This window comes from Mustela lutreola, chromosome 1, assembly GCF_030435805.1.
Source record: "Mustela lutreola isolate mMusLut2 chromosome 1, mMusLut2.pri, whole genome shotgun sequence".
Taxonomy (NCBI): Eukaryota; Metazoa; Chordata; class Mammalia; order Carnivora; family Mustelidae; genus Mustela; species Mustela lutreola.
Window position 1 is genome coordinate 213,057,634 of NC_081290.1, and position 22,605 is coordinate 213,080,238.

The 22,605-nt window shown below is 41.8% G+C and overlaps 1 protein-coding gene across 1 annotated transcript; it reads left to right on the top strand.

The window, feature by feature from the left end:
* The first annotated feature begins 9,717 nt into the window (after positions 1–9,717).
* On the top strand, positions 9,718–10,213 carry LOC131820743 (cyclin-dependent kinases regulatory subunit 2-like). Its single transcript, XM_059156436.1, has one exon. It carries the CDS (start codon positions 9,718–9,720, stop codon positions 9,955–9,957), a length of 240 nt encoding a protein of 79 aa, XP_059012419.1. The 3' UTR covers positions 9,958–10,213.
* Positions 10,214–22,605: the final 12,392 nt, after the last annotated feature.

Genomic DNA, 22,605 nt, shown 5'->3' on the forward strand with positions numbered 1-22,605 from the left:
TATTTACAATAGCCAAGATATGGAAACAGAGCAAGTGTCCGTTGATAGATGAGTGGGTGAAGATGGAGTGCATACACACACACACACACACACACACACACACACACACACACATTTTATATATGTGAAGTATATTGAATGAATATTATTCAATGAAGTATCATTCAGGCATAAAAAGAACGAAATCTTTCCATTTGTAACCACATAGATGGAACTAGAGAGTGTAATGCTAAGCAAAATAAGACAAATACCATATGATTTCACTCATATCTGGAACTGAAGAAACAAAACGAGTGAAAAAAGGATCAAAAGTGAGAGAGAGAGAGAGACAAACCACAAAAAAGACTCTTAACTATAGAGAACTAACTGACAGTTACCAGAGGGAAGGTGGATGAGGGATGAGTGAAATAAATAGGCCATGGGGATTGAAGAGTACAGTTATCATGATGAAAAAATAAAATAAAATAATATATAACAGAATAGATTTTCTCCGCAAACACTTTTCAGCTCTGAAATGTATAATTTCTACTGAGAGTCCCAGTTTCAATTAAATAAAACATAGTAACCAAGAGGTATCATTGTCCAACCTCAGGCAAATTAATCCATAAGTTTCCTCTCACTGGAGTAGACCACATCAATGTCAGTGACAGTTGCCAAGACAGCTGGAGCAAGGATTCTTTCATCAGATAAGAGGATTACATCATGTGGCCTCAAAAATCTCTCCTATATTTATGATAAATATAAGGTAGACTAAGAGCTCTTAAAGATCTGTCTTGCCCACCATAGTAGTCTCAACACCTAGTATGTAGTATGTAGTATTTAATAGGCACCAAGTAAACATTTGTTAAATAAATAATTGGCGGTTCTTGGATTCTTGGGCCTGTGATTCTATTATTGGTGTCTGAAACTTATTTTATAGTACTTACCACACTGTGTTGTAGTTGGCATTTTATCTGTTATCTGCACTTCTTTCTGACCTTCCCAAGGACTGGGACTGCTTTTTTTCTCTCTTTGCTAACCAGGACTCACACAACAGAAAGCAAATACTAAGTGAATGTTTGTTGGAGACGGGGAGAACAGTATATGAACAAATGACTAAGTTCTTTGAGCCACAATTTTATGCCTTATGAACATATCAGCTGCATACTTCTTGTCAGAGATTCACGTTAAAAAAGAAAAATCAAGGATGCCTGGGTGGCTCAGTTGATTAAGCAATTGCCTTCAGCTCAGGTTATGATCCTGGAGTCCCAGGATCAAGTCCCATATCGGGCTCCCTGCTCATCGGGGAGTCTGCTTCTCCCTCTGACCCTCTCCCCTCTCATACTCTCCCTCTCTCGCTCAGATAAATAATAAAATCTAAAGAAAAAAAGAAAAATCAAGACGTAAGTGATAAAGACTCATAACAAAATGGCCGAAGGGACTCCAGGGAGGAAGCTGACTATGGAAATAATCGCTAACATTCCAGAGGGGACATTTTGTATCTGAAATCAGTCAGGGTAGAGAAGAAACCTCCTCGGTTCACGTCCCCTCGATATGCTGAGAGGTGACAATTCAAACTTTCCAGAACTATCATCTAGATTAGTGGTCCGCTTTTCTTGTAAAGAGCCAGAAAGTAAATATTTTCAGCTTCTCAGGCTGGGTGTTCCCAAGGCAACTATTCAACTCTGCTATATAGCAAAAGCTGTCCCAGATAACATGTAAGCAAATGTAAAGTTTGCAAAAAAAAAAAAAAAAAAAAACTTAATTTACAAACCTTGCTATCCGAGTTTCACCTAATTTTCATATGTCATGAAACATTATTGTCTTTTTGATTTCTCAAATAAGTGAAACACAGGGAATGTTGAGGGCAGTGAAACAATTCTATATGATACTATGATGGTGGTTATGTGTCATTATGTATTTGTCAAGGCCTGCAGTATGTCCAAGAGCAAGAGAAGCCTTTGGGGTCTATGAACTATGGACTTCAGTGAATAATAATGTCTTAATATTGGTTTATGAATTTTAGCAAATTCGCTACACTAATGCAAGTTGTGAATAGAGAAACTATGTCAGGTGAGGGTTATGGTGGTGGGGGACATGGATATATGGAACTCTATGTACTATCTGTTCAATTATTTCATAAATCCAAAACCATACTTTAAAAAAGATCTTTAGGGGGGATGCCGGGGTGGCTCAGTTGGTTAAGCATCTGTCTCTGCTCAGCTGAGCAGGGAGCCCGCTTCTCTCTCTCCCTGTGCCCCTTCCCCTGCTTGTGTGCCCCTCCAATAAATAAAATATTTTTAAAAAATTAAAAAGACCTTACACAAGCCGAAATGGCAAAAATTAATAAGACAGGAAACAACAAATGTTGGCGAGGATGCAGAGAGAGGGGAACGCTCTTACACTGTTGGTGGGAATGCAAGCTGGTACAGCCACTTTGGAAAACAGTATGGAGGTTCCTCAAGAGTTCAAAATAGAGCTACCCTATGACCTAGGAATTGCACTACTAGGTATTACCCAAAGATACAGATGTAGTGAAAAGAAGGGGCACCTGCACACCAGTGTTCACAGCAACAGTGTCCACAACAGCCAAACTCTGTAAGGAGCCAAGATGTCCTTCAACAGACAAATGGATAAAGAAGATGTGGTCCATATACACAACGGAATATTACTTAGCCATCAGAAAGGAGGAATACCCACCATTCACACCAACATGGAGGAACTGGAGGGGATTGTGCTCAGTGCAATAAGTCAAGCAGAGAAAGACAGTTATCGTGTGGTTTCATTCATGTGTGGAACATAGGACAGCATGGAGGACCAGAGGGCAAGGGAGGGAAAACTGAATGGGAAGGAATCAGAGGGAGACAAACCATGACACACTCTTAACTATGGCAAACAAACTGAGGGTTTCAGAGGGGAGGGGTGTGAGGGGATGGTGTAACCGGGTGATGGGTGTTAAGGAGGGCATGTGTGGTGATGAGCGCTGGGTGTTATACACAACTAGTGAATCATTGAACACTACATCAAAAACTAATGATGTACTATATGTTGGCTAACTGAACATAAATAAATAGATAAATAAATAAATAAATCTTGTTTAAAGTTGTAAAAAAAAAAAAAAAATGGCTCTCCCACATGAAGGCTGCGCAGAAACCGATTAGTGAGGCTCCAGGGAGCCCAGTGATTGACTTGGGCCCAAGAGTGATGGGAATGGCCTTGCAGGTGGCATCCAGGCCAGCACTCACTCTTGTCTCCCCTGAGAGCTGTCCTCTCACAGAACAGTGACCCAGGCCCTCTGCAGAAATTCTAGTGCGAGATCAGACGTCTCCAGACTTTTCTAATACTGTTGGCCCACTTTTTGCTTTCACTTCAGAAATTAATCCTTATAGAAAGGAAGGAAAAAAAAAAAAAAAACAGGCATAGGAAGGAAAGAAGGATAGAAACAAAGAAAAAAAAGAGAGAATTCTCAGATCAAGTTCTGCCAAGCCCGCACCTCTTCTCAATGTTCTCTAACTCTAAGTCCCTAAGAGGCAGGCAGGAACCTGCTTCTCTGTCCCTTCTCTGCGAGGCTGATAATGACCAGAAGGTGCCCAGAGGAACTATAAATTCAGACAAATATCAACAAAGCATGTGTCCTGAGAAGGATGAAAGGAATTCAAGACTTAAGTTGGATGGTTTCCTTAGGCCAGTCAATATTTAACAGGTGCTTACCATTCATCAGGTCCCGAGCTGGGGGAGGATAAAAAGAAAAGTGAGCAGAATTTTGTGTCCCTGTCTTCAAGGAACTGATGATGGAACATTTGCAGACAAAAGACAATCATCTTTATCCTCTCCCGGAACAAAGAAATTGACTTGCCCCCTCTGCTCTTTAGTGCAACAAGGTAAACACAATTCCAAGGGAACTCCCACTCAAGCTCTTGTTTGTTTGTTTAAGATTTTATTTTTCTATTATTTGAGAGAGAGATAGACAGACAGAGATAGCATGAGGACAGGGAGGGAAGAGAGAAGCAGACTCCCCACTAAGCAAGGAGCCTGAAGCAGGGCTCGATCCCAGGACCTTGAGATCATGATCTGAGTCAGAGGCCAACACTTAACCTACTGAGCCACCCAGGCACTCCTCCTTTCAACTTTTAATTTAATAAATGATAATCAATTCAGTCACTGGAAAACATTTAAGTATGTTTGGAACAATTTGAGTATGCAAATCAACTTTTCAGCTGGAACTTTTAAAAACATCTAAGTACAGATCAACAATTTCCCATGAAAATTTACCAACTAAATTGAGATGCGCTCTAAGTGTAAATGCACACTGGAGTGCAATACCTCAGGAGGAGAAAGCTGTTACGTGGTTTATTGATAATTTGTATGTTGTTTATATGTTGAAATGTCCTATTTTCAGTCTCTCAGGATAAGTTTATTATTTGTACTAACTTCACCTTTTCTTTTCTACCCTTTCAGTGCGACAATAGGAAATTCACAATTCTGCACGTGGCCTGCCTTCTTTTCCTACTGGACAGCACTGTTCTGAAATGGTTCCAGTTTCCTCCTTGGGCTCCGACTCCCACCCCTGCCCCCAGTGGCTCTGAGTTCTGCTCCATCGTCTGTCTGTGCCAGGAAAGCCCCTTCTCAAACTCTGTTTTTTCACTTGGCAGTTTTCCACAGAGTGCCTCCCGGATCAGATCAGATTATAACCTCTAGCTCATCGTCCCAACTCCCCAGCCACATCCTGGCCCCACCCAGCCCGCGCTGCCTCACAGCCTGTAGGACTGCAGTCTCTTATCGACTCCCTGCAGTGCCGCCTCTGCTCTGGCCAGACGCCTGTTGTGCCAAGCCCATATTCACGTTGTCGTGCTTTAGTTCCTCTCTCAGCCCTCCTCCCCCACATCTTGCCGCTTCTGCCACCTACGGCTTCCATCCACCCTTCAAGGTGGGTCTCAAAAATCCAGCTCTTCCAGAAATATTTCCCACAGCAACACCAGCCCTGCCCATTTCCCCTCCCTTACCCTAATCCTTGGGCCTTTAAGTCCTGTTGTAGCTGCCGCTCTTTCAAGGCCTGACTAGGATGCCCGTGCCTTGTGCCCCGGGCCAGACCGCCAGCTCCGTGGAACAGACGGAGCAGACGCACGCCTGCTGTCCCCCATTCCCAGCAACACCTGCCACCAGGGCTCTCAGCTCTCAGGAAAGAGGCACAGAGACAAGAAAACAGAGTTTTCATGTATTGATCCTTCTTCCTACAGACTTGTTTTATGTGGTGCGAGACCACATCTGGCATGTCACCTTTCATGTCATGTGTAGAAGGGACACACCTTTATCAAAGCCTTCCTTTCCCCAAAGCTTATTACAATAAAGTCCCCTTGGCTTCAAAGCAGACATTTGTACAGGCGGAGCTGTGAGCATTCTATCGAAAAGAATACTTAGCCTCTCCCTAAGTCAAAGCCGTCTTGACTAGACAGCCTTAGTGCTCTCTCCAACTTATGGGTTCTTGCTCTTGGGACTTTCTGTCATTTTTAATGGCAGGATAGTATTACTGAGCTAATATAGCCTTAGAAGAAAAGTTCTACGTAAACTTCAGTCCAAAACCTTCCCAACTTCTGATATACACTCAGGAAAAATTGCCTTCAAAACTGAGGATAAGGGCTACCTGGACGGCTCCGTTGGCTAAGCATCTGCCTCTGGCTCAGGTCATGATCCCAGGGTCCTGGGATGGAGCCCCACATTGGGTTCCCTGCTCAGTGGGAAGTCTGTTTCTCCCTCTGTCCCTCTCCCTGCTCATGTACACTCTCTCTCTCTCAAATAAATAAATCTTTTTTAAAAATGAGGATAACACAAAGACATTTTAGATAAAAGGTAGCTGAGAGATTTTCCCATGTTCCAGTTGACGCACACTAGAAAGAATGCTACAGGTTACTCCTCAGGTTGGGGGAAAAACTACCAAATAGAAACTTAATTCTAAGGAAAGAAAAGAAGAACATCAGAAGCCATGGGTATATAAATATAAAATATATAAATATAAAATACCGTGGTTTGTCTTGAAATTTCCTCAGAAAGACAACTGATAATTTGAAATGACAGTAATCACATTGTACAGGTTTATCATATATGTACAACTGAAAGTCATGACAACAATAAAAATGGAGGGTAGGGACAGCAGGTGAATGGAGTAATAAAGATGGGAAACTTATCATACTCCTGAGGTAGAAAGTGTCAGGCATGAAGTGGATCCCAGGGTCCTGGGATCAAGTCCTGCATTGGGCTCCCTGCTCAGCAGGGAGTCTGCTTCTCCCTCTGCCTCTGTCTGCTGCTCCCCTGATTGTGCTCTCTCTTTCTCTCCTCTCTCTTAAGTAAATAAATAAAATCGTTTTTAAAAAGAAGTGTAGAGTGGTGTGATGATGACTTGAACAGCTTCGATAAGTTGAGGACACATATTGCTATGACAAGCACAGCCACAAGAAGTATTTTGTCTCAGCTGAAGTATTCTACACCATCTGCATATTATTGTTCATGTTTGCTAAATTAGCACATTTACATTAACTATGGCATTATGTTCTGTTACCAATTTTTAAAATTGGATCAAGCCCTCAAATATGATTCACTGAAGTATAAAAGTCATGATTAAAATAATGACAACATCATCACATTATAGAATAAAATCATAAATATAAAGAGCAGGGCGCCTGGGTGGCTCAGCTGGTTAGGCGACTGCCTTCAGCTCAGGTCATGTTCCTAGAGTCACAGGATTGAGCCTGGGCCAGGGTTCGCCGCTCAGAGGGAAGTCTGCTTCTCTCTCTGCCTGCTGCTCCCACTGCTCGTACTCTTTCTCTCACTTTCTGGGTGTCAAATAAATAAATAAAATCTCTTTTTAAAAAAAGAATAATATATTTTTTAAAAGAGCAAAAACGAAGTGAATCTACATAGAGACTGTGAGTCTCTACTAAGAAAAGTGCATCACTAAAAGTGATGATTTTCCACAGTAGCTAAAAACGGAAGTTACCCATGTAAAATACTATTTCAATCTAGCAAGTTGATCTGGTGGGGCAATCCACTCGTCTCCCATGCCCAGTGCCCTATCTGTTAGGAAACGTATCAAGCATAAAGCCATTACGTGCTCTTATTTCATATTCAAACAAAGACCAGTGGGCTTGTTTTTCAAGAAATAGGTTAATCAGAAGAAAGAAAGAAAGAAAGAAAGAAAGAAAGAAAGAAAGAAAGAAAGAAAGGAAGGAAGGAAGGAAGGAAGGAAGGAAAAGAAAAGAAAGAGGCAAATCTAGTCATTGGAGAAGAGAAAAAACCTACAGAGGCAAGGCTCAAATTGTGTTCCTCATGACAAAAATAAGTAAGTAAATCTTATATTTCCAAAGCTTCGAAAGTCGTGGCCAAAGTTCAGAAAAACAATATGAGACTTACAGAGGAAATGGGAGTTAGTGATAAATTTCCTGTGTCAAATGAGATCAACAGCAAACACTGGGATGACAATGACGAGCCCGCAGGCATACCAGAAGTTTGCTTGAGTTGAATGGAGTATACAGATGTGAAGAGCATGATTCATTCCTTGAAATGGAAAGTACCCATACTGGAAGGAAGCGCTTACAAACTTTCTTTCCTTTTTACATCGTAGTTATTTATTTACTTATTTACTTATTTATTTATTTTAGAGAGAGAGAGCATGCACGCGCAACTGGTGGGAGAGGAAGAAGCAGATTCCGTGCTGAGTGTGGAGCCCCATGTGGGGTTGGATCTCACCACCCTGAGATCATGACCTGAGCCGAAATCAAGAGTCAGATGCTCATCCCGCTGAGCCATGCAGGTGGCTTGCAACTTTTCTTTTTATCACTGGAAACCAGTGTTATCAGAGCAAAACATTTTGTTAATTCACAATCGATGTGTTAGTTCTGATAGGGGCTCAAAGGTATTTGGAAGTCATTGTTGGCAAAAAGGTAATGTTAGGTGACTTGAGCAAGTCACTCCATCTCTTCACCTCAACTCCCTCCCCTGTGGACTGAGGGTCGGTATCTGGGAGTGTCATGCTTCTTTCTCAGTTCCCCAGTCGGCCACTGAACTTGGGCAGCCCTAGGACAGAAGCTGGGTGTTGGTCCCTAAGCCTTTTCCTTCATGCTCTTCAGGAAGCTAGTGGTATATTGTTCAGAACAATAGCTCCAGATAAGCCTCTCTGTACCTCAGTTTCCTTCTGTGTTAAATGGAGATGATGTGGTGAGACCACTCACCACAAAGTTTTGTGAGTACTAAAAAATATCACTTAGCAGAGACTTGACGTGTAAAAAGCACTCCATCAAGCTAAGCTATTATTGCTGGTGTTGTTAGTTGTTTATTATTATTATTTATTATTATTACCACCTTCCTTTTAACTGACATCAGTTGGCAATGAGAACAGCTTATGGAAGGCATAAATTTAGGAAAGGAAAAAAGCAAAATTCCAGTTATATATCTTTACCTATCAGAGAATGAAACAGGTCTGGTCAGATCTGTTCTTAAATGGGGAAACTGAGGCAGTGAGCTCTGGAATTGCTGATCAAAGGCTATCCAATGAGTCAGTAATAGAACATGGAACAAAGCCCAGAAATCATTTTTTTCTGAGGAGAGTGATAAAGGCTTTTCAGTTCTCAAGTCTTAAGAGATTTCCCAAAATGAAACCATTCCACTTTCTCTACCCTAACACCAGCCTGAAGGCCATCAGTCAAAGAAAGGCACATGAGTACCTGCACTGAGGTACAGAGGGTATTGGAATGGAGCAAAATTTTAAGGATAGGAGGACTTATGACGATACGCTCTCTGAAATATATTTTTTTAAATTTTCCAACTTTTTATTATTTTTTATTATGTTCAGTTAGCCAACCATCATTAGTGTTTGATGTACTGTTCAATGATTCATTACTTGTGTATAACCCCCAGCACTCATCACCACACATACCCTCGTCAATACCCGTCACCCGGTTACCCCATCCCCCACCGCCCTACCTTCTGTAACCCTCAGTTTGTTTCCCGGAGTCCAGAGTCTCTCAGAGTTTGTCTCCCTCTCTGATTTCTTCCCATTCAGTTTTCCCTCATTTCCCTTATGGTCCTCTGCACTATTTCTTACATTCCACATATGAGTGAAGCCATATGATAATTGTCTTTCTCTGCTTGACTTATTTCACTTAGTATGATCCCCTCCAGTTCCATCCACGTCCATGCAAATGGTAGGTGTTCATCCTTTATGGTGCAGCCGTTCTGGAAAACAATATAGAGTTTCCTCAAAACACTAAAAATAGAGCTACCCTACAGCCCAGCAATTGCACTACTAGGTATTTAACCCAAAGATACAGATGTAGTGAGGGGGCACCTGCCCCCTAGTGTTCATAGCAGCAATGTCCACAATAGCCAAACGTGGAAGGAGCTGAGATGTCCTTCAACAGATGAATGGATCAAGAAGATGTGGTGCCATCTGAAATAAATTTCTCTTTGCAGAGAAGAGAAATTGGTCAGCCTCAGAGTACTGACCAATAAGAGGAACCATAACTCTCCATCCCACTACAAAGACAGAGGTCACGGACAAGTGCTCTAGGATGACCCGCCCAGCCACAAATGGAAACTCTGCAACAATCACTGACCACACACACAGTCACTGAAGTTAAGAAATGTGCTTTGTTGGTTGGTCACAGTCCAGTCGTTGCCCTGGGGAGAGGCGGTCTTGTGGCCCGCCACGCCCACTCTTCTAGCCCGACGCTCCCGCCCGCCCGCAGCATGGCCCACAAGCAGATCTACTACTCGGACAAGTACTTCGACGAGCACTACGAGTACCGGCATGTCACGTTACCCAGAGAACTTTCCAAAAAAGTCCCGAAAACCCATCTGATGTCGGAAGAGGAGTGGAGGAGACTTGGCGTCCAACAGAGTCTAGGCTGGGTTCACTACATGATTCATGAGCCAAAACCACATATTCTTCTCTTTCGACGACCTCTTCCAAAAGAGCAACAAAAATGAAGTCTACCTGGGGATTGTCAATTAAGTCTTTTTCAAATTTAATGTATATGTGTATATAAGGGTAGTATTCAGTGAATACTTGAAAAATGTACAAATTGTTGATCCATACCTGTGCATGAGCTGTATTCTTCACAGCAACAGAGCTCAGTTAAATGCAACGGCAAGTAGGTTACTAGAAGGTGTTTAAGATAAAATTTCTAGTTGGTTTTTCTCTTTAATATAAGTGCCTGTTTGACTTAACCTGTTACTTTTGTTAAATAAAGTTTGTATGTTGCATTTAAAAAAAAAAAAAAAAAAAGAAATGTGCTTTGTCCTCATCCTCACTCACCTTTCGGAGACACAGTCAATGCTCACTAAATGCTACTTCAATCAAATCCTGCCAGTTTCTCGCCATTATTCCACTATTTAAATCCCTAGATTTATATCATGCAAATGCATTTAAAGTCAGAAATAAAAACTGAACCTAGCATATATAAGCTTTTGCTGTTGTTTATCTCCCCCACATTCACTCCCTCTACTGAGATAATCACCGCTTTCCCATTCTCACTCATGCAGTTTGGACAAAGATGAATGACCTCCCACATATACTCCTAGCTCCAAAGGGGCATATGTGACACTGGTCTCAGCAACTGGGTCAGAACATGTAACTCCAAAGGGCCAGCAAAGAACAAGGAGACTTTTTCTGAAGCTACAGAAAAGGAGGTAGACATTCTTTTCCATGGGATTGAACCTTAAAGTGTATGACCCAACCCCACCCAGATCCAGGGAATAAAGGTAGAAAGGTAGGACATGGAGCTGAGAGATGAAAGAAGCCACATCTGGTGATGTCGTGGGGCTCCCCAAATGCAGCAGCAGTCAAAGCCAGTCTACTACCTATTAGTTATGTGTCTAATAAATTCCCCTTATTAAAAGGAGCCAATTGAAGTTTGTTTATATCTGTACTTGTTGCTTGAACTTGACCAGTGTGTTTGTTGGCTGGGGCTTCACAAAAACACAGCACAGACTGGTGGCTTCAACAACTGAAACGTATTTTCTCATAGCTCTGTATTTTCTCACAGCCAGAAGGCCAATATCACAGTGTCAGCAGGTTTGGTTTCTTCAGAGGCCTCTCTCCTTGGCTTGCAGTTGGCTACCTTCTGGCTGTGTTTCACCAGGTACATCCTCTGTGTGCACATTTCTGGTGTCTCTCTTGTGGGTCCAAATTTCCTCTTTTTTTTTTAAAGATTTTATTTATTTATTTATTTATTTGACAGAAAAAGAGAGAGTGAGCACAAGCAGGGAGAGTGGCAGGCAGAGGGAGAAGCAAACTCCCCACTGAGCAGGGAGCCTGATGTGGGGCTCAATCCAGGACCCTGAGATCATGACCTGAACCGAAGGCAGGTGCTTAGCCAACTGAGCCACCCAGGCACCCCAAAATTTCCTCTTCTTATAATGATGCCAGTTATATTGCAAAGTTTTAGGAAAAAGATAATCTCAACTTTGAATGTTCTACCTGAACCATCTATCGATTAATTTGAGAGCAGAATAAAAACACGTCTAGGCTTTCAAACCTCGGAAATTATTTTTAATAGAATTTTGAAGGGAAGCTATTGAGGATATTCCCTAGCAAAACAAAAGAAGAGGCCAAGAACAAGGAAGACATGTGCTCCAAGACATGGAGGCAGTGAGGAAATCCCAGGGTAGTTACAGTTGTAGCACACAGAGGGCAGGCAGTCTGATGATAGAGCCCCATGAGAGGGCATTGGGGGGAATCACACTCAGGGTATTTAACAGAATGCCTATTTGGATTAAGTATTCAAAAATAAATTAAGGGTATGGGCGCCTGGGTGGCTCAGTGGGTTAGGCCGCTGCCTTCGGCTCAGGTCATGATCTCAGGGTCCTGGGATCGAGTCCCACATCGGGCTCTCTGCTCAGCAGGGAGCCTGTTTCCCTCTCTCTCTCTCTGCCTGCCTCTCCATCTACTTGTGATTCCTCTCTGTCAAATAAATAAATAAAATCTTTAAAAAAAAAAAAATAAATTAAGGGTATAACACCAGTCAGAATGGCTAAAATTCATAAGACAGGAAACAACAAATGTTGACGAGGATGTGGAGAAAGGGGAAATCTTTCACAGTCTTGGTGGGAAGGCAAGTTGGTGCAGCCACTCTGGAAAACAGTATGGAGGTTCCTCAAGAAGTTAAAAATAGATAGGGGGAAAAAAAGAAGTTAAAAACAGAGCTATTAACTCAACACCCAAAGAACAAATAATCCAATTAAGAAATGGGCAGAGGACATGAACAGACATTTCTGCAAAGAAGACATCCAGATGGCCAACAGACGCAGGAAAAAGTGCTCCACATCACTCAGCATCAGGGAAATACAAATCAAAACCACAATGAGATACCACCCCACACCAGTCAGAATGGCTAAAATTAACAAGTCAGGAAATGACAGATGCTGGCAAGGATGCAGAGAAAGGGGAACCCTCCTACACTGCTGGTGGGAATGCAAGCTGGTGCAACCACTCTGGAAAACAGCATGGAGGTTCCTCAGAAAGTTTAAAATAGAGATACCCTATGACCTAGCAATCGCACTACTGGGTATTTACCCTAAAGTTACAAACATAATGATCTGAAGGGGCACATGTACCTGAGTGTTTATAGCAGCAATGACCACAATAGCAAAACTATGGAAAGAACCTAGAAGTCCATCAACAGATGAATGGATAAAGAAGACATGGGGTATATATATATATACATACATATATATATATATGTGTGTGTATATATGTATACACACACACACACACACTATGGAATACTATGCAGCCATCAAAAGAAATGAAATCTTGCCATTTGCGATGACATGGATGGAACTAGAGGGTATCATGCTTAGCGAAATAAGTCAATCAGAGAAAGACAACTATCATATGATCTCCCTGATATGAGGAAGTGGAGATGCAATGTGGGGTGTAGGAAAAGAATAAATGAAACAAGATGGGATCGGGAGGGAAACAAACCATAAAAGACTATTAATCTCAAAAAACAAACTGAGGGTCGCTGGGTGGAGAGGGGTAGGGAGAAGGTGGTGGGGTTATGGACATTGGGGAGGGTATGTGCTATGGTGAGTGCTGTGAAGTGTGTAAACCTGGCGATTCACAGACCTGTACCCCTGGGGCTAATAATACATTATATGTTTTAAAAATGTTCAAAAAAATTATTTTTGTAAAAGGAAAAGCTCCAACAGCTTGTAATGAAGACAAAATGGTAAATAATAACAAAGTAATGGGGTTATGGACATTGGGGAGGGCATGTGATTTGGTGAGTGCTGTAAAGTGTGTAAACCTGGCAATTCACAGACCTGTACCCCTGGGGATAAAAATCCAGTATATGTTTATAAAAAGATAAATAAATTTTTTAAAAAAGAATAACAAGGTAAGAGGGAACACACCTAACAATAAGGAATTCTGTAAGTAAAAAAACAAAAACAAACAAACAAACAAAAAAACAGAGCTACTGCACTAGTAGCAATTGCACTACTAGGTATTTATCCCAAAGATACAGAGGTAGTGAAAAGAAGGGGCACCTTCACCCCAATGTTCTTTTTTTTTTTTTTTTTTTTTTTTAATTTTTATTTATTTATTTATTTATTTATTTATTTTTTATAAACATATATTTTTATCCCCAGGGGTACAGGTCTGTGAATCACCAGGTTTACACACTTCACAGCACTCACCAAATCACATGCCCTCCCCAATGTCCATAATCCCAACCCCTTCTCCCAAACCCCCTCCCCCCGGCAACCCTCAGTTTGTTTTGTGAGATTAAGAGTCACTTATGGTTTGTCTCCCTCCCAATTCCATTTTGTTTCATTGATTGATTCTTCTTCTGCCCACTTAAGCCCCCATGTTGCATCACCACTTCCTCATATCAGGGAGATCATATGATAGTTGTCTTTCTCTGCTTGACTTATTTCGCTAAGCATGATACGCTCTAGTTCCATCCATGTTGTTGCAAATGGCAAGATTTCATTTCTTTTGATGGCTGCATAGTATTCCATTGTGTATATATACCACATCTTCTTGATCCATTCATCTGTTGATGGACATCTAGGTTCTTTCCATAGTTTGGCTATTGTGGACATTGCTGCTATAAACATTCGGGTGCATGTGCCCCTTTGGATCACTACATTTGTATCTTTAGGGTAAATACCCAATAGTGCAATTGCTGGGTCATAGGGCAGTTCTATTTTCAACATTTTGAGGAACCTCCATGCTGTTTTCCAGAGTGGCTGCACCAGCTTGCATTCCCACCAACAGTGTAGGAGGGTTCCCCTTTCTCCGCATCCTCGCCAGCATCTGTCATTTCCTGACTTGTTGATTTTAGCCATTCTGACTGGTGTGAGGTGATATCTCATTGTGGTTTTGATTTGTATTTCCCTGATGCCGAGTGATATGGAGCACTTTTTCATGTGTCTGTTCGCCATCTGGATGTCTTCTTTGCAGAAATGTCTGTTCATGTCCTCTGCCCATTTCTTGATTGGATTATTTGTTCTTTGGGTGTTGAGTTTGCTAAGTTCTTTATAGATTCTGGACACTAGTCCTTTATCTGATATGTCGTTTGCAAATATCTTCTCCCATTCTGTCAGTTGTCTTTTGATTTTGTTAACTGTTTCCTTTGCTGTGCAAAAGCTTTTGATCTTGATGAAATCCCAGTAGTTCATTTTTTCCCTTGCTTCCCTTGCCTTTTGCGTTGTTCCTAAGAAGATGTTGCTGCGGCAGAGGTCGAAGAGGTTGCTGCCCGTGTTCTCCTCAAGGATTTTGATGGATTCCTTTCGTACATTGAGGTCCTTCATCCATTTTGAGTCTATTTTTGTGTGTGGTGTAAGGAAATGGTCCAATTTCATTTTTCTGCATGTGGCTGTCCAATTTTCCCAGCACCATTTATTGAAAAGGCTGTCTTTTTTCCATTGGACATTCTTTCCTGCTTTGTCGAAGATTAGTTGACCATAGATTTGAGGGTCTATTTCTGGGCTCTCTATTCTGTTCCATTGATCTATGTGTCTGTTTTTGTGCCAGTACCATGCTGTCTTGATGATGACAGCTTTGTAATAGAGCTTGAAGTCCGGAATTGTGATGCCACCAACGTTGGCTTTCTTTTTCAATATCCCTTTGGCTATTCGAGGTCTTTTCTGGTTCCATATAAATTTTAGCATTATTTGTTCCATTTCTTTGAAAAAGATGGATGGTACTTTGATAGGAATTGCATTAAATGTGTAGATTGCTTTAGGTAGCATAGACATTTTCACAATATTTATTCTTCCAATCCAGGAGCATGGAACATTTTTCCATTTCTTTGTGTCTTCCTCAATTTCTTTCATGAGTACTTTATAGTTTTCTGAGTATAGATTCTGTGTCTCTTTGGTTAGGTTTATTCCTAGGTATCTTATGGTTTGGGATGCAATTGTAAATGGGATGGACTCCTTAATATCTCTTTCTTCTGTCTTGCTGTTGGTGTAGAGAAATGCAACTGATTTCTGTGCATTGATTTTATATCCTGACACTTTACTGAATTCCTGTATAAGTTCTAGCAGTTTTGGAGTGGAGTCTTTTGGGTTTTCCACATATAGTATCATATCATCTGCGAAGAGTGATAATTTGACTTCTTCTTTGCCGATTTGGATGCCTTTAATTTCCTTTTGTTGTCTGATTGCTGAGGCTAGAACCTCTAGTACGATGTTGAATAGCAGTGGTGATAATGGACATCCCTGCCGTGTTCCTGACCTTAGCGGAAAAGCTTTCAGTTTTTCTCCATTGAGAATGATATTTGCGGTGGGTTTTTCATAGATGGCTTTGATGATATTGAGGTATGTGCCCTCTATCCCTACACTTTGAAGAGTTTTGATCAGGAAGGTATGTTGTACTTTGTCAAATGCTTTTTCAGCATCTATTGAGAGTATCATATGGTTCTTGTTCTTTCTTTTATTGATGTGTTGTATCACATTGACTGATTTGCGGATGTTGAACCAACCTTGCAGCCCTGGAATAAATCCCACTTGGTCGTGGTGAATAATCTTTTTAATGTACTGTTGAATCCTATTGGCTAGTATTTTGTTGAGTATTTTCGCATCTGTGTTCATCAAGGATATCGGTCTATAGCTCTCTTTTTTGGTGGGATCCTTGTCTGGTTTTGGGATCAAGGTGATGCTGGCCTCATAAAATGAGTTTGGAAGTTTTCCTTCCATTTCTATTTTTTGGAACAGTTTCAGGAGAATAGGAATTAGTTCTTCTTTAAATGTTTGGTAGAATTCCCCCGGGAAGCCGTCTGGCCCTGGGCTTTTGTTTGTTTGGAGATTTTTAATGACTGTTTCAATCTCCTTACTGGTTATGGGTCTGTTCAGGCTTTCTATTTCTTCCTGGTTCAGTTGTGGTAGTTTATATGTTTCTAGGAATGCATCCATTTCTTCTAGATTGTCAAATTTATTGCCATAGAGTTGCTCATAGTATGTTCTTATAATAGTTTGTATTTCTTTGGTGTTAGTTGTGATCTCTCCTCTTTCATTCATGATTTTATTTATTTGGGTCCTTTCTCTTTTCTTTTTGATAAGTCGGGCCAGGGGTTTATCAATTTTATTAATTCTTTCAAAGAACCAGCTCCTAGTTTCGTTGATTTGTTCTATTGTTTTTTTGGTTTCTATTTCATTGATTTCTGCTCTGATCTTTATGATTTCTCTTCTCCTGCTGGGCTTAGGGTTTCTTTCTTGTTCTTTCTCCAGCTCCTTTAGGTGTAGGGTTAGGTTGTGTACCTGAGACCTTTCTTGTTTCTTGAGAAAGGCTTGTACCGCTATATATTTTCCTCTCAGGACTGCCTTTGTTGTGTCCCACAGATTTTGAACCGTTGTATTTTCATTATCATTTGTTTCCATGATTTTTTTCAATTCTTCTTTAATTTCCCGGTTGACCCATTCATTCTTTAGAAGGATACTGTTTAGTCTCCATGTATTTGGGTTCTTTCCAAACTTCCTTTTGTGGTTGAGTTCTAGCTTTAGAGCATTGTGGTCTGAAAATATGCAGGGAATGATCCCAATCTTTTGATACCGGTTGAGTCCTGATTTAGGACCGAGGATGTGATCTATTCTGGAGAATGTTCCATGTGCACTAGAGAAGAATGTGTATTCTGTTGCTTTGGGATGAAATGCTCTGAATATATCTGTGATGTCCATCTGGTCCAGTGTGTCGTTTAAGGCCTTTATTTCCTTGCTGATCTTTTGCTTGGATGACCTGTCTATTTCAGTGAGGGGAGTGTTAAAGTCCCCTACTATTATTGTATTATTGTTGATGTGTTTCTTTGATTTTGTTATTAATTGGTTTATATAGTTGGCTGCTCCCACATTGGGGGCATAGATATTTAAAATTGTTAAATCTTCTTGTTGGACAGACCCTTTGAGTATGATATAGTGTCCTTCCTCATCTCTTATTATAGTCTTTGGCTTAAAATCTAATTGATCTGATATAAGGATTGCCACTCCTGCTTTCTTCTGATGTCCATTAGCATGGTAAATTCTTTTCCACCCCCTCACTTTAAATCTGGAGGTGTCTTCGGGCTTAAAATGTGTTTCTTGGAGGCAACATATAGATGGGTTTTGTTTTTTAATCCATTCTGATACCCTGTGTCTTTTGACAGGGGCATTTAGCCCATTCACATTCAGGGTAAGTATTGAGAGATATGAATTTAGTGCCATTGTATTGCCTGTAAGGTGACTGTTACTGTATATGGTCTCTGTTCCTTTCTGATCTACCACTTGTAGGCTCTCTCTTTGCTTAGAGGACCCCTTTCAATATTTCCTGTAGAGCTGGTTTGGTATTTGCAAAGTCTTTCAGTTTTTGTTTGTCCTGGAAGCTTTTAATCTCTCCTTCTATTTTCAATGATAGCCTAGCTGGGTATAGTATTCTTGGCTGCATGTTTTTCTCGTTTAGTGCTCTGAAAATATCATGCCAGCTCTTTCTGGCCTGCCAGGTCTCTGTGGATAAGTCAGCTGCCAATCTAATATTTTTACCATTGTATGTTACAGACTTCTTTTCCCGGGCTGCTTTCAGGATTTTCTCTTTGTCACTGAGACTTGTAAATTTTACTATTAGGTGACGGGGTGTGGGCCTATTCTTATTGATTTTGAGGGGCGTTCTCTGAACCTCCTGAATTTTGATGCTCGTTCCCTTTGCCATATTGGGGAAATTCTCCCCAATAATTCTCTCCAGTATACCTTCTGCTCCCCTCTCTCTTTCTTCTTCTTCTGGAATCCCAATTATTCTAATGTTGTTTCGTCTTATGGTGTCACTTATCTCTCGAATTCTCCCCTCGTGGTCCAGTAGCTGTTTGTCCCTCTTTTGCTCAGCTTCTTTATTCTCTGTCATTTGGTCTTCTATATCACTAATTCTTTCTTCTGCCTCATTTATCCTAGCAGTTAGAGCCTCCATTTTTGATTGCACCTCATTAATAGCTTTTTTGATTTCACCTTGGTTAGATTTTAGTTCTTTTATTTCTCCAGAAAGGGCTTTTATATCTCTCGAGAGGGTTTCTCTAATATCTTCCATGCCTTTTTCGAGCCCGGCTAGAACCTTGAGAATTGTCATTCTGAACTCTAGATCTGACATATTACCGATGTCTGTATTGATTAGGTCCCTAGCCTTCGGTACTGCCTCTTGTTCTTTTTTTTGTGTTGAATTTTTATGTCTTGTCATTTTGTCCAGATAAGAGTAAATGAAGGGGCAAGTAAAATGCTAAAAGGGTGGCAACAACCCCAGGAAAATATGCTTTAACCAAATTAGAAGAGATCCAAAATCGTGAGTGGGGAGAAAGGGGATAAAAAGAGGTTCAAAAAGGAAGAAAGAAAAAAAAAAAAAAAAAGAAAAAAGAAAAGAAAAAAAAAAAAGAAAAGAAAAGAAAAGAATTTTTTAAAAAAGAAAACACCTAAGAAAAATGTAAAAAAGAAAAAATATATATATTAGATAAACTAGTAAAAAATCGTTAAAAAAGAAAAAGGTAACAGTTAAAAAAAAATTTTACCCAAAGGCGAGAAAAAGAAAAAAAAAAAAATGAAAAAGAAAAAATTAAATTAACTGCAAGACTAAAAAAAATCACAGGAAAAAAGCCATGAGTTCCGTGTTTGGCTTTCTCCTCCTCTGGAATTCTGCTGCTCTCCTTGGTATTGAAACCGCACTCCTTGGTAGGTGAACTTGGTCTCGGCTGGATTTCTTGTTGATCTTCTGGGGGAGGGGCCTGGTGTAGTGATTCTCAAGTGTCTTTGCCCCAGGCGGAATTACACCGCCCTTACCCAGGGCCGGGGTGAGTAATCGGCTCGGGTTTGCTTTCAGGAGCTTTTGTTCCCTGAGCGCTTTCCGTAGAGTTCCAGAGGACGGGAATACAAATGGCGGCCTCCTGGTCTCCGGCCCGGAGGAGCCGAGAGCCCAGGGCCGCACTCCTCAGTGCACCCTCAGAGAACAGCGCCCAGTTACTCCCGTCTGCCTGACCTCCGGCCGTGCTCCGAGCTCACCGAGCCTGCGACCGGTTCAAGGTAACACGGAGCTGCGAGCTTACTGTCGGCTCTGCCTCTGTAGCCGGCTTTCCCGTTCCAATACCCGCAAGCTCTGCGACACTCAGACACCCCGGATCCTTCTGTGACCCTGCGGGACCTGAGGCCACGCTGACCCCGCGTGGGCTTCGCCCCGGTTTAGCCTCTGGAGCGATGTCCCTCAGCGGAACAGACTTTTAAAAGTCCTGATTTTGTGCACGGTTGCTCCGCCGCTTGCCGGGAGCCGGCCCCTCCCCCCGGGGTCTATCTTCCCGTCGCTTTGGATTCACTTCTCTGCCGGTCCTACCTTTCAGAAAGTGGTTGTTTTTCTGTTTCCAGAATTGCTGTTCTTCTTCTCTTCGATCTGCCGATGGATTTTCAGGTGTTTGCAATCTTTAGATAAGCTATCTAGCTGATCTCCGGCTAGCTGAAGCAGTCTCAGCTTGCTACTTCTCCGCCATCTTGACTCAGTACCCCTAGAAGCTGGTTTTTTGAAGGAATCAATAAGATTGATAAACCACTGGCCACACCTCTTTGTTTCCCCTTCCCGCCTTTCTCTTCGCGCACGGGCGTCTTCCAAAGCCAATCCACTAACACCAAGTATGCCTTTTTTCAAATGTTCAAATTGTCAGCCAATCGGCCCTGTCCCATCCAGGACTTGTATGTACCAGTCTATAAAAATCCTGCACCACCCCAGCCAGGTGTGCTCAGCTAGCAGGAGCTGCTGACCACCCGCAGGCGCGCGCTGACCACCCGCAGGCGCCTGCGTAACCCACCCCAATGTTCTTAATGACAATGTCCACAATAGTCTAACTGGAGAAGGAGCTGAGCTGTCCTTCCACAGATGAATAGAGTGGTTCATATATGCAATAGAATATGACTCAGCCATCAGAAAAGATGAATACTTAACATGTACATCGACATGGTGGGAACTGGAGGTTTATTACGCTAAATGAAATAAGTCAAGCAGAGAAAGACAAGTATCATATGGTTTCATTCATATGTGGAACATAAGAAATAGCATAGAGGATCATAGGGGAAGGAAGGGAAAACTGAATGGGAAGAAATCAGAGAGGGAGACAAACCATGAGAGACTCTGGACTCTGGGAAACAAACTGAGGGTTACTGGAGGGGAGATGGGTGGGGGGATCGGGTTCCCGGGGCCTGAGCACATCACATGTTGTGATGAGCACTGGGTGTTTTATGCAACTGACCAATTGTTGACCACTACTACCTCTGAAACTAATGTACTATGTATTGGTTAATTGAATTTAAATTTTTTTAAAAAGATATAGAATGGTAAGTTTGTAACAAAGTTTTCAAGGAAACGGATAAAAGAAGTGGAATAGTGATATAGCCAAATTCAAAGGTTGCAAGGAGGGGGATAGATGATGGAAAATCACAATAGACCAATGGCAGAAATTCAGTAACTGATTTCTGAATGTGAAACAATCAAAACCCAGGACTTTAAACATTTTCATTTAGAGACATGAGGAGTAATACCAAAACCAGTAAAAAGATGACAAGTGGCTGCCCTAGGGAAACGGACAGGAGTTAGGAATGGAAGAGGCAAGGAACTGTGGCTTTAACGGCCAGAGTTCTAAACTATTTGATGTAATAACAAAGGTGAGTTATTTTATAAATTTATTTTTTAAAAATTTAAGGCATTTTAACATTTCCTTTGGGATCACTGCCAAATTAGTTTTTTGGCACTCGTTTCACATTCAGATTCAAATTCTCACGGGCAGCTGCCAGGTCCCAGCGCCAACAAGTCCTGGGGTGCAACCCCCTGTCTTTTCATCCATCCTGCCATGAACCCCATAAGCAGGGAAGCTTCCATGATCTTCCATAAATCAAGGGTTTTTAATAGCATTTGATATTTATATGGTACCTTTCATCTAAGGGCCACACCGCATGTTACAACATTATCTCACCATGTTCCTGTGGAGAAGGTAGGAGGCAGGTGCTATTAACCCCATTATACATATGGGAAAACTGAGGCAAAGGGCTCTCATGACCAACCTGCTGGTTGGATCTGTCACTCAAGATTAAGGGGATAACCGCTGAACCTCAGGACCCTTCTAAGCGATTCTGGGAGGTTTAACCTGTTTTTTAAAGTCCTGAAGAGGATTCTTTCTGAAGACACTTGTGAGTGGGGTTCATTATGGGGCTTTAGCTATTCCCTTTTCTGGAGTGGAGCCATGAAGAAAGGGGGTAAGTCACGGAGATTAGACAAAGAGAGGCAGAAAGGAGAAAGAAAGCCCTAGTTAATTACAGCCAGAGTCTTGTCATTCATCAAACAGACCAGCAAGTATCTCTAATGTCCTCATTAGGTTTTCAGCTGCAGGCTTGAGGCCAGGGAGAATTCCAGAAAGAACAGAATCAGCGCTCATTGATCAGTAGTTCATCATTTACCCAGAGTCCTAAGAAAGAGGCGCATCAGAAAACATGCAAACAATGTTGCATTGTCAGGTAAAAGTAAGAGAGGAAGTGAAATCAGGAGAGAGTAAGGAGAGCAAGAGCTTGAACGGTTATTATTTTTTTTAACTTGTGGGCTTTCTTTTGTCGGTGTGTTTGTTTTTATTCAAGAGGATGGGTCCCTGGTGTCTCTTTTTTCTGGAATAGGAACGCTAGGTGGCAGGTGACAGAATAGGACTCAGTAGGTGGTTGGGGTGGGTGGGGGGAGTCCTCAGACCTGCTGACTTCCCCAGCTCTTTGGTGCCCTCCCTCTGCTGCCCTATGCTGCTCCTTCCAGGCCTGTTCCTTTAAGTGTACAGAGCAAGCCTCAGTAGAGACTGAGTAGAAACAAGTAGACGTGCAGTCTATGCGGATTCTTTGTCGAGTGCAGCCACCATCTGCTCTCACACCCACTGACCCTGGGTAGGCTCAGGTCCTCAGGCAGGGCACTACGAGGCACTTCCAAGTCCCCTAGAAACAGATGATTGGTCTTGATACCACTAGTAATTGAGTTTTTTCAAAGATTTTATTTATTAGGGTGCCCGGGGGGCTCAGTCAGTTAAGCATCTGCCTTCGGCTCAGGTCGTGATCCCTGGGTCCTGGGATAGAACCCCGCATCAGGCTCCCTGCTCAGCTAGGAGCCTG

Bases quoted from the DNA above. Each gene is read 5' to 3' on its own strand.
- LOC131820743 (XM_059156436.1), top strand. From the start codon at position 9,718: ATGGCCCACAAGCAGATCTACTACTCGGACAAGTACTTCGACGAGCAC.